This window comes from Natrix helvetica (genome assembly GCF_964273705.1).
Source record: "Natrix helvetica genome assembly, chromosome: 7".
Classification (NCBI taxonomy): Eukaryota; Metazoa; Chordata; class Lepidosauria; order Squamata; family Natricidae; genus Natrix; species Natrix helvetica.
In genome coordinates this window covers 25,272,877-25,284,949 of record NC_138558.1, presented here as the reverse complement: position 1 = coordinate 25,284,949, position 12,073 = coordinate 25,272,877, and the positions used below count along the sequence as shown (strand labels likewise).

Genomic DNA, 12,073 nt, shown 5'->3' with positions numbered 1-12,073 from the left:
GTTCCTGATAGGCTGTTCCTTATTATAGCCCTGCGCCGGGGCGTTGCGCTTTCCGATTGGCTGCGCTCCGCGTCCGTCTCGGCCTCCGCAGCGAGTCTGGATCGCGGGAGGGAAGGCTGGGAGGAGGGGAGAGGGAAAGGGGCCGGCTGATAACCGCTGGCCCGGGAAGGCGGCCTCTGGCTTTAAGACGTTAGGCAAACAGGGAAGCCAGTGAGGAGCCTGGCTCTCCGAGCGCCCGAGAAGGGGAGGGAAGTCGCGGCCACCGCCGGGCCAGAACGCCAGCGGCTCGCTCCGGGATTGCTTGCTTGCTTTTTTGCAGCCCACCGACCGACCGATTGCTTTGGATCTACCTGCACCTGATCGTCCCGCGAGCCCGCTCGGGGTGATTATTCATGGTCTGCGCCGCTGCTGTCCGCTTTGGGAGTCTAGGGCTCAGGTTGGCCACGCTCTCTCAGCGGGGGCGCTGGTGCCGCGGGAGCCTTGGCTTTGCAGTGGCCGATGCGGAGGGGGACTCGGCGGAAGGGGGCGGCCAGGGAGCGCCCTTGCCTTGAGGTCCAGACGGGATTGATTGATTTGATTGACTGCCTGACTGCTTGAAGGGGCCGGGAAGGAGCGAAATCTGGCCAGCGGGTTGAAGCAGCCGCTGTTCCTGGGCCACCGACTGCGGCAGCCTCTGCCCCTGGCAGCGGCTCATCCTCCCTCGCCGGGGTTCTTCTCCGCCAGCGCGCAGCCCCCGGCCGCCCGGGTTGGCTGGCTGGCTGGCGACGCTCGATGAACTGCCTGAAAGAACCGCTCAGCCTGGAGCGTTTGGGAGCCGGGAATAAGCTTTGCTCCACCTCCCCTTCCTCTTCCTCTTCCTCCTCCGCCTCCTCGTCTTGCCACCACCACCATCACCACCACCACCATCACCACCAGCAACAGCCGGCTCTGGTTATGGCTTCAGCCCTGACCCCCGGCCAGCCGCGATCGGCCCTGGAGTCTGCCAAGCACCGGCTGGAGGTTCACACCATCTCCGACACCTCCAGCCCCGAGGCCGCAGGTAAGGCGCTCCTTGCTTCCAACCCAGCCACTAACCTTTCTCCGGCTTCTCGCTTTAGAGACGCTCTTCCCCCATTATTGTACAGTGGCAACGGGTGTGTGTGTGTGTGTGTGTGTGTGTGTAAGAGGGGGGGATAATGGCCAATGGATCTAATCCGTTCTTTCCATAGCTACAAATTAGAAAAGTAGAGAGAACTGCAAAGGAACAACAACAAAAAAAAACCAATTCTCCACTCCTTTTAAGGTGGGGAAGGCGAATCCGATCGCGTCAGGTATTTGCCGTGTTGGACTGGAGAGGGCAAGGAATGGGGACAATTTTTATATTCCATTTTCTGGCCCAACCTTGATATTCTCAAGGGAGAGAAGCTGGCCCCGGCAGCAAACCCAATAGGAGGTGGGCCCCGCTAAGGTGAAAATCAGAGCCACAATTCCCAGGGGCATCACCTGATTTAAGCAGAGTTTACCTCTCTTCTGAAAGAGTCACAATTTGAACTCTTTCCTTACTGGAAACTAAAGGGGGGAGGACGGGGGTTCTTGAAATAACGGCATGTCCAAAATCTGAGATGAGTGAAATGAATGTGATTGCAAACGGTTGTAAGCCTCCCTGCAAGTTTCTGAGGCTTTCCAATATAGCTGCAATTGGGAAATTCTGCTGCAGAAAAGGCTGCTGAAAGACAAAGGCTTACTCAAGAGTAAGTCCTGTTGAGATCAACTGGATGTATTTGAGAATTAATGTGCCTGGAGTTCCAATTGCAGCTCGTGTGTGCAAGAGCTCAGAACTATCTGTCAGAATGTGCAGTGTACAGTATTTTAGCCCAGGGAGGGAAAAAAAACTGAAACGGACTTAAAATGGACATATTTGCAATTAAACATGATCAGCTTTATAGTTCGAGTTCAACCACCAAGTCTTGGGTTAACGCTACATTAATTTTAATTATTTATTTGAGGCTAAATCCACGGGTACAGTTGATCTTCTGCTGAGTCGAATAGTGCAGGTTTAGCGTGACCACCTCAAATTATACTGAGGTCAATCCATAACTCAATTTATAATTTGCTAATTTAAATAAAGGACACTCTTCTCTTGAGACCTAAAGAGAGCAGGGTATCTATCTTTATATGATTCGTAGATATTTGCCGCAGTTCTTATTGTACATACAACTTGCTGCTGTGCGTAAAATAGGATTCTCAGTCCGATTGCAGTTTTTGATATATTCGGCATTTATTCTTTTCGGCTGTTTGTATCAATCGAGATCAACTCTCCCATTTGCGACCTACTATTTGACATAATTCCTGGATGTCCCCAAAGTAGGCATGTCTGGAAAAAAATGTAAGAATATGCAAGATAATATTAGGTTTTCTCAAAAATCTGTCCTTTGAAAAAGGACGTTTGTGTTGCGTATTTAGGTACCTTAAACCCAGAGCAATGGAGCGATTGCTGGCTGGGGAATTCTGGGAACTGAAATCCACAAAGTCTTCAAGTTGCCAAGGTTGTGGAGACCCTTGTTCTATATTCTAGATGATTTTGTCAGTTCAGACTTGTACTATCCCACTACAAGCACCGGCGGTTATAGATTTAATTGCAACAAAACCGTATGCTTTAAGGGAGAAGTGAGCCATCCCTTGAATAATCGCTGCAAACCTGCTTGGACCTGGCCGTTTGAACGCTCAGGGATTAATTTACACAACCCACGTTCCAAGTCTATCTAAGCAGGTAGTTTTGTATCGTGGGAATCCCCTTCCTTTTCCCTTCCTTTCCCATTTGCAGCCCATGCTTTTGGTACAATCTTTTCCAAAGCCTGGGAGAATCCACAGCACAAGGAAGCCACTGTCGCCCGTGGGGCAGTCCTCCTGCGGACGCACGCCAAGGAGGAGGGGGCGCTTTTCCATTCTCAGATGGGTGGTTTATCCTGGGAAGGAAGCGCCTTCATTTAATAAGCAGCCCTTTGGATTTCTGCTTCTTCTCACCAAAAACTATCTGAGGGCGGATAGGTCCACGCCTGGTTTTTCTTTGTAAGTGGTTCTTATTCATTTTAAGTCATACCGCCGTGGCTGTGGCTCCTTCACGCCGACTCCCCTTGATTTCCAGCGGCGCTGGCTGAAATGAAGCGGGTTCGGGTCGCGGCCCTTTCCCACAGGTTGGCCTCGCGTGGGCTTCCAGTCGCTGGCCTGCGGAGCCGGCCGAGGGAAGGGGGCGACTCCTTCTCACCTTGCCGCCGCCGCGCCTCGCCTTTTCCTCTTCCCCGACGGGCCCCCTAACCCGACGCTGCTTTTTTCCCCCCCTTTGGCAGAGAAAGAGAAAAGCCAGCCTAGCAAGAATGAGGACGCGGGCGCCGAAGATCCGTCCAAGAAGAAGCGGCAGCGGCGGCAGCGCACTCACTTCACCAGCCAGCAGCTGCAAGAGCTGGAGGCCACCTTCCAACGCAACCGCTACCCGGACATGTCGACGCGGGAGGAGATCGCCGTCTGGACCAACCTCACCGAGGCCAGAGTCAGGGTAAGACAGCGCGGAGGCGCGGTGGGGACGCTGGGCGGGACTTCGCGGGGAGAGGAGGCGGCGGCGGCGGCGGCGGCCGCTGCTTTCGATTTCGCCTCCAGCGAGGCGGGCTTTTTGGCCCGGCGCAGCTCCTCGGTTCTCTCTGTCAGGCCCCTGACGGATTGCCTTCCCCTCCGAAGATGATGGATGGCGCCGAACACTGCGCGGCGTGTTCTGAACGGGATGCGAAGGAGCAAAGGGGACCTGCGCCAAGAAAGCGGTTCAGGGCAGGCTCCGACGTGCGCCCAGCCTCAAAATCCGCCAAACGCCAGTCCTCGGCCGCCTTCCCAGGCCCCGCGACGCTCCCTTCTCCGCATTCTTCCCCCCCCCTCCTTTCCCTCCGCTTTCACAACTCTGGTGGCTTATTCCCCGTCCTTCTTCTCGCCTTAGATTTATGGCTCCGTCTAAAAGCCCCTCAAATCCGACAGGATCAGGCAGCTCAGCCGGAGGGGAGAAGAAAGAAAGGGAAGGGGGGGGAAACTTCCCCCGTGCTCCGGAGAGGAACGGGGAGGGCCGTTTTTTCTATCGAGGTTGTAGTTCAGAACTACTCGTGGTAGGAAAATCAGATGGAATCCGGTGTCGACTTTCTCCCTGTGCAAACCGAGCGTAAGGTTTCAGGCAGAAATTCGTAGAAATTTCAGTTTGCAGAAATTCGTAGATGGGGGTCTGTTAATTCGATGGGATTAGTCGTGACTCCCAAACTCTAAAAAGGGTTTGAATAATTACTACTGCTCGAAGTCAGGTTGGTAAGTGAACCTTTGGATTTGATTCCAAGGTTTACTTGAAGTGGAAGTAAATTCACTTTACTTCATTTCACCAGTTTCAGTGGAAGCCAGTGAAAAGAAGGGAAGGGGGCAGAGATGTCTGGAGAAGCAGAGGCCAGCTTGTTTCAGTGTTGTCGCTGCTGTTGTTTCATACACACACGCACATACGCATCATGGAGGCGCGCACACATGGGAAAGGGAGACGGAGCTATTTTTTAAAAAAAGGGAGTGGTGGTAAACCATACAGTTGTTTTCTTGGATGAAAATGAAAGAGACTTTCCAAAACAATTGCTGTGAAAAGGGAGGACTTTTGAATGCAGTCCCACTACTTGCTCCGCCTTTAACCGCCTTTCTTTCCAAACTTTTGCCAGTAAGAAGTAGAGTGTAGAGTAGATTCGTTGAGTATCTATTGAAGAGGGTAGATACGTTGTTTTGTGAGGAAGTCATCCACATTTACGAAAAGAAAATGTTGCCTTTGCAATGTGAAAAGGACGGTATGGATGGATTGGTCTCCATTTAATCTAGGAAAGACAAATGAACGCCGAAATCCATTCCGTGCCATCTTTTTGAGGAATCCTTTTTAATTGCAACGCTCAGAGCGAATGCACAAAGTTGTTTTAAATGAAAAATAGGAAGGATTGCGACTCGAGGTTTCGTACAAATAAACAACAAGCGACTGGGGAGGAAATATGGCACAGTCTAAGAAGGTAGCTGATCCTTTTGGCTTCCTCAGTCCATTGAACCCGGAATGCCTGTGGTTCAAACCATTTAAACCGAAACGCTTGCAATTAAACTGGTCTCGAATTAAGTCCTTTTCTTGGAAAATTGTCCTTTCGGTAACAACGCGGTACAGGGATCTATGGAAGCCACCTTCCGGGATCCTTTAACGACCTTTTGCTTCGTTCTAAAGAGTAAAATTGTTACTCTTGAGACTTTGCTGTTGGGATTCTAGGCAAGTTTCTTCCGTGTGTTTGTCTTCTAATGGGCGATGCAATCACACCCTCAGATATCCAACTGTACTACGGGTATTATGATGGCTCCAGTCTGCAGTAAACCACATCTAGACTGATTTTACTCTACAACAATTTGTCGGATTGTCCCAAACGCCTAAAACAAAAACAAAAAAACCAACCTCGCACGATCCCCTGTTCCAAAAGCGCCTGGCTCTGCTCTTGGGGCCTTGAAGAGACGCCCTGCCCTCCGTTGCAGATGGCGGAAACACGATCCGCCCTGCAGGTTGTCTGCAGTGGCCGCTTCTGCAGAGTTTCGGGGGCCCAGAGCGGTAGAAAGCGTGGCCTAGGCTTCGGTTGGCGGGGGGGGGGGAGGGAGAATGGAGCCCGGCGGGTCCCCGGTTAAAGCGAACTTTCGCGTGGGGTCAACCCAAGAGCAGACTGGCCATTCCAATCCACATCGGAAGGTCGCAGGAGGCGGGTGGGCCGAGCTGGCAGCTTGGAATGTGGATTGGAGAAAGAGGCGCGCGCCTGTCGCCTTTGTCTTGGCGGCGGAGGCGCCCGTCCTCCCTTCTCGCATCGAGATAGAGAGAGCAAAGTTTGGCAAAAGCGCAGGGAAGCAGCCGGCCCGGACCTGGCTTAGCTCTACTAATGATTAGCACATGAAAGAAAGACGCTCCTGTCACCAGCCGTTAAGGTAAAAGATTTATTAGAAGGTTTCCTAGCCGATATATATTTAGGTTGACTTCTTCTTATTGTTTTTCCCCCGGGCTGCTGGACAGAAAATCATTCACCGGATTTAAAAATACTCCTGGATTATTAATATCATCGCGAGGATCGTTCTTCCTCTCCTGGGTAGAAAAATAGGTGTTAAAAGCGGATTAATTTCCTTGCCTTAGACTTCTAGAGTCGTTGGAGGGAGGGAGGGTAGAGGTTAGAGGTTTGGAGTGGGGGAAAAGAATGAGCCATATATTCCTTTTGTTCAAGATTACCACTCGTATCAAACTGAATGAACTGCACAGCAGAGGGAGGGAGGGAGGGGAGGGAGAGAAAGAGACAGACAGAAAGACCAAGCCTTTAATAAATCCAGATCATTGGCATGTACATTGTCTTCACTAAGGAAGAACTTTCATAATGTTCATCTGATACCTCTTATTCTAAGATCTTAAAATTGGAGAGGGAGGGGGAGAGAGAGAGAGAGAGAGTTAGGAACGGTCTTCGCCTTCGGACCTCAACGTACCTTTTGTCAAAGTCCTCCCCATCTCCAAAGTCAGCTGCGGATAAGCATTTTCGTCCCTTTTAAGGAGAAGGAAGTCGGCCGCTCTCTGTAGAAGTCCATTTGTTTAAAATTCAGCGCGTATAGGCGAGCTGTTGTGTGCTTATTATCCGAAATGTAAATGCCAGGGTAGACTGGTTTGTTTACGTAGCCACGCAGATGTTTAAAAAGCCGTAGGAACAAAACTGTTCATACTCGTGTGGACCAACTTGGGCGAAAGGTGTAGTAGCGTCCTTAGGCGAAACAGGTTTTCCGGGCTGACCTCAGCGAAATCTGAGGAAATGGCGTTCGGGGCGGGAGGGGGAAGGTCTCTGCCCACAGAACGTCGCTCTGTTTTACTGGGACTACTTGGACCTTTAACTCTAGGAGCCCAGCCCGGAGATTTTCGTGCAGGTTACTGAAAGCTTTCTTGGAAGGGAGACTTGAGGTTGAGCGCCAGATCTCCCGTGTGGTCGTGAGGATGCAAAGATTTTCAGCGGTGCTCCTCTCTCTCGAAAACAACAACGGAGAGGCCCCTTGCTAGATAAATAACGGTACATTTCACGCGTTTCCCGTTCGGACAACCTTTAAGAGTCTTTTTTTCCCTTTCCCCCTCCCCCCCCCCGTAAAGGAGCCTTGAAAGGTTTTATTCGTCGCATGAGAAGGCGGGTGAGCGCGTGTTTATTCTTCAGGCTCAGCTTGAAGGACTTGCGTTCTTTTTTAAGAGGGCCTTTTAAAAAAAAGAGAGATTTTTGGTCAAATAGAATCCTGGATGAGTCCGAGGCTGGAGCTGGAGGGCGGAAGAAGTGTGTCTATGGGTGGGACGGGTGAGGGGGGGATTCTGGTTTGTGGTGCTCGCTCGCCCCCTCCCTTCCCTCAGGGAGCCCGGGAAGCCCCGTAGTGTGGGAATCGCGGTGGGCTGAGAGGGCGAGGGGAAGCATGCTAAGGTCCTTTGGTTTCCCCGCAGTGACCAGCTTTTCTCCTTCGCTCTGTTTCCCTCCCTCCCTCTCTCTTCCCTCTCCTTAAGGTTTGGTTCAAGAACCGGCGGGCCAAGTGGCGGAAGCGGGAGCGGAACCAGCAGGCGGAACTCTGTAAGAACGGTTTCGGGCCGCAGTTCAACGGGCTGATGCAGCCCTACGACGACATGTACCCGGGCTACTCGTACAACAACTGGGCCGCCAAGGGGCTGACCTCGGCCTCGCTCTCCACCAAGAGCTTCCCCTTCTTCAACTCCATGAACGTCAACCCGCTGTCCTCGCAGAGCATGTTCTCGCCCCCCAACTCCATCTCGTCCATGAGCATGTCTTCCAGCATGGTGCCCTCGGCGGTGGCCGGCGTGCCGGGCTCTGGCCTCAACAGCCTCAATAACTTGAACAACCTGAGCAACCCTTCGCTCAACTCGGCCGTGCCCACGCCCGCCTGCCCCTACGCCCCGCCGACCCCTCCATACGTTTACCGAGACACGTGTAACTCTAGCCTGGCCAGCCTGAGACTCAAAGCCAAGCAGCACTCCAGCTTCGGCTACGCCAGCGTCCAAACCCCGGCCTCCAACCTGAGCGCCTGCCAATACGCCGTGGACAGGCCGGTGTGAGAGAGAGAGAGAGAGAAAGAAAGAAAAAGAAGCCAAGCCTCTTCGGCCGGGCTTCGGGGTGGCTGCTCTCGTTGCTGCGTGGGAGGGGGGAGGAGGGCGGGGAAGAAGGCAGGCAATCGTGCGTGACCGTCGGAAGGGACGAAGGCGGCTTCTTGGCCTCGGCCTCTTAAAAACACGAACCTTCCATCCAAAGCAAACGGGCGCTGGGGCGGGTGGGGGAGAGCGAGCGAGAGGAGGAGCAATTAGGCGGCCGAATTTAATCTACCCAGGCGGAGGGGAGAGGGCGAGAAGGGAAACCCTTGAAATTACGGCGTTCTTTGCTTTTTAAAGGGTGTTTTTCGGCTCCTTAAAATAAATAGAAAGAGGTTTGTTTGTTTTTTAAAGAAAAAAATGGGAAAGAAATGTTCCCAACCGAGACAAGGACATATATTATTATAAATATATATAAAATACGGACAAACGTTTGACTGGATATGGTATGACATTTTAATGTTCCTATAAGCTTGTTATTTTTTATGTTTAGCATTGTTAACATTAAAAGGAAAAAAAACATGACGGGAAAGGATGTATATATATGTTGAAATGTCAAAATTAATTTTATAAAAGCAGTTGTTAGTAATATCTCCACAGTGTTTTTAAAAAGTTAGGCTTTAAAATAAAGCATGTTACACAAGAGAGTAGGGATTTGTTTTTCTTTTTTCTTTTCTTTTCCGCTTGCGAGCAAGGGAATGTATATAGTGTACTAAATGCAACACTGTATGTTTCTAACATGTTATTATTAATATTATTATTATTATTAAAAAGGAAGTCCCATTGTGTGAATATCAGTTTTTAGAATAGTACCTCTGGTGGATGCAATGGTGACTTTTGAAACTGCAATGTAAAACATACCCCTGTATAACATTTCGTATAATTAGTGTTTTCCTTTTCAGACAACATTGGAAAAAAATGTGTTTCATGGGAGTAAAATATACAGCATACAGTTTGGTCTGGATTTTTTTTTTTTTTTTTTTGTAAATTTTGAACGGATTTCCCAAGTACTAAAGAAAAATAATACTTAGCTCTTATCCAACCTGTTGTTTAAAAAGGAGAAGGAATCTTATTTCGTTTTTTTTTAAGCCCCTGAAATCTTTATTAGGGTCTCAGAACTTCGAAAATGCCCTATTTTCTTCTCTCTCTCTCTCCCTCCCTCTCTCTCTCTCTCTCTCTCTCTCTCTCTCTCTCTCTCTCTCTCTCTCCCTCCCTCCCTCCCTCCCTCCCTCCCTCTCTCTCTCTCTCTCACATAGCGGCATGAAGGAGGAGGTGTAAGTAAAGTGCCAGTCTTGCAAAAACGAAGGGTGTTTTCCAGGACCGGGAGAACGAAGGCCTGTCATTTGCTTCATGGATCGAATCAACCAATACCCGAGTGGATTCGATCCAGAAGAGGTCAGATTCTCTTGACTTTCCACGAAATAAATTGAAAGAATCTTTAAACAGAGGTTGCTCTGAAGTCTGGAGGGAGCCTCGCGGAAACCTCCGGAATTAAATCCCCGTGGCAAATTTGCCTTTCTTGCCAGCCATTTTAAACCTGGAGCTTTACAAGTTCTGAACCTTGGCCGGAGTGTGCCTAGTACAAATAACTGACCAATAAAATGATCAAATAGCCGAACGTTTCTCCCTCACTGTTTTTTTTTTGTCTCTCCGCCCCCTTTAAACGAGAGTCCTCCGTTAATTAGAGGGGAACAGACCTTTGCCCCAAATCGATGCCGGCCCCACCTCTAATGACCCTCGATTCCCCTGTGGACCGGCAGTGGGGGAGGGGAGGAAATAAGCGGGCAAGGCTGGGGCGGCTGAGGTTTTTTTTAATTTTCCTTTCGGGGAGGGGGGGAGCGGCGCATGGCAATTGGTTACAATCTTTGGCTTCCCAGGGAGGTGAATCTACTTGGATCTGGAGAGCTACCGGTTCTTTAAAAAAAATCATTCCGGATTACGCTTGGTATCATGTCTGCGGCAGGATGGCGCAAATCAGGATGAATGAACCTCGGCGGGAGGCTCCGAAAGAGAGACAGGCAAAAGCTAAAAGGATTTAAAACAAAAGTAACACGAGCACGAAATGAGGAGAGAAAGAAAAGAAAGAAAAGAAAGAAAAGAAAGAAAGAGAAAGAAAGAAAGAAAGAAAGAAAGAAAGAAAGAAAGAAAGAAAGAAAGATCCAACGCGCATACAGCGGACGTGGTCAGAAGGATTGGAGAACTCAGACCCAAAAACCTTCCCGCCTCTTCCCGGATACCCAGATTTTGGGTGTGTGTGTGCCGATTTTGCTAATGTTGTAACTTTATCAATAATCCCAGCAAGCAGACCTGCTTTTGTTCTGCTCCGCCTGTCGGCCGAATAGCAGGGAGAGAAAGATCCCAGCTAAAGTCCTTCGCTGGTGATGGCCAGGCCCTACAAAACAACTTCGCTTTTTCCCCTCCCTGTTTTTTTCCCCTTATTTTCCACAGCGGACTAACCCTTGCCTGGACACGAAAGCCTCCCCTTCCCTTATTTTTGGGACAGCGGAGGAAAGGCAGGGGAACTGAAAGGAGGAAGACTGCAAAGGGGAAGCCGGAAGTGGCCACCACCTGAAGTCGCCTCTGCCCAAGCAAACGTACAAATGCAGCAGCAGGAAACTTACTCAACCGTCCATTTTTGGCTTGACCTATTATGCATCCATTCCCTTCCGCCCACAAACCCCTCGCCACTTAATAGGGTTCGGGGAAGGCTGATTTGATAGCTCATCGCCTGAAAAGATAGGCTCTCCAACACGCGTGGGCTCCGTGTCCAGACCAAGAAAAATGGACTGTCCGCCCAAAAACTCAAAATGCGGAAGCTTCCGAATTCACCAGCGCGGGATATATTCTGGGTCCCTTGAGATTATAATCTTCCGGTTTCAAGGAAGCGTAAAAAGCCTAAATGTGTCGCTGTTTGGGTTGATCTGTGGGAGGGGGGAAAAAACCAGCACTAAAAACCCAGGTGACATATACGACGGAGTAAAAAAAAAGTAGCCGGAATCCAGTGGAAAATGCGCGCCTGTCAAATTTCAAAGTTTGACTATTGAGAGTCCAAAAATTACAGCTGGAGATCGATCTTTCCTGAATGTCATTTTAGGTGCATCTTGGGCACAACCTGGCGCCCTCCAGATGCGTGGAACAGCAAGTCTGCCCACTCCCAGCTGAGTCTGGATGTCCAACACATTAGAGGAGGGGTCTCCAACCTTGGCAACTTTCAGCCTTGTGGATTTCAAAGCTGGCTGAGGAACTCTAGGAGTTGAAGTCCACAAGTCTTAAAGTAGCCCAGGTTGGAGACCCCCGCATTAGAAGGGCCCGAAGGTAGGAGGTCTCAGAGTGTGGGAAGGCCTGAGGGTGAGGAGTGGGGAAGGTCGAGTGGCCTGCATTCACCCCAGCTCCAACCTCAGGGCGGGCGTAAGGGCGGGGAGGCTTAAAAGCAGCCGAAAGGGGGACTTTCTTCCTTATCACCCTATTTCCATCGCCAGGAGTTTGCTGTCGATTGATTCACTCTTGTCAACACTTCAGATTGGGGAATGAAAGGGTCTAAGAGATATTTATGACGGCTGTTCTCCTACGTGCGCAGTGTTTAAAATAATGGTAATTATTAATCTGATTGTGGCCAACCCGAACCAGCACTTTAATAAAGAACCAAAAGAGAGTTCCTGGAGACCCCACCCCTCCTCTTTTTGGCCCATTCTGTTCATTCAAATGTATTTCTAGTGTGGCCCATTCATTTGGGGATGCAGTGGTGGGCCTTAAACAGAGATTTCCAGGTCTCCGGTATCAAGGAGATTTTTTAGAAACAAGTTTCCGAGAAATCAGGGAGTTTGCTTAATTTATCATTCAGGGATGGAAGGCTTGAAGTTTATAGGCTGGTCCCATGTTCAGAATTCAACCCCATAATTTTCAGTGGGACTT

General features: G+C 50.0%; 1 protein-coding gene across 3 annotated transcripts in view; it reads left to right on the top strand.

The window, feature by feature from the left end:
• The window catches only part of PITX2 (paired like homeodomain 2), a 40,634-nt gene extending 31,521 nt beyond the window's left edge, over positions 1–9,113 (top strand). For 2 of the 3 annotated variants that reach the window (XM_081959839.1, XM_081959838.1), the window contains exons 4-5: positions 3,327–3,532; positions 7,568–9,113. In XM_081959839.1, coding sequence (XP_081815965.1) covers positions 3,327–3,532; positions 7,568–8,131 — 770 coding nt within the window. In that variant the 3' untranslated portion in view covers positions 8,132–9,113. Of the gene's footprint in view, positions 1–730; positions 1,040–3,326; positions 3,533–7,567 lie in introns of all 3 variants that reach the window. The other variant, XM_081959840.1, reaches the window with a different exon arrangement.
• The last annotated feature ends 2,960 nt before the right edge of the window (positions 9,114–12,073 follow it).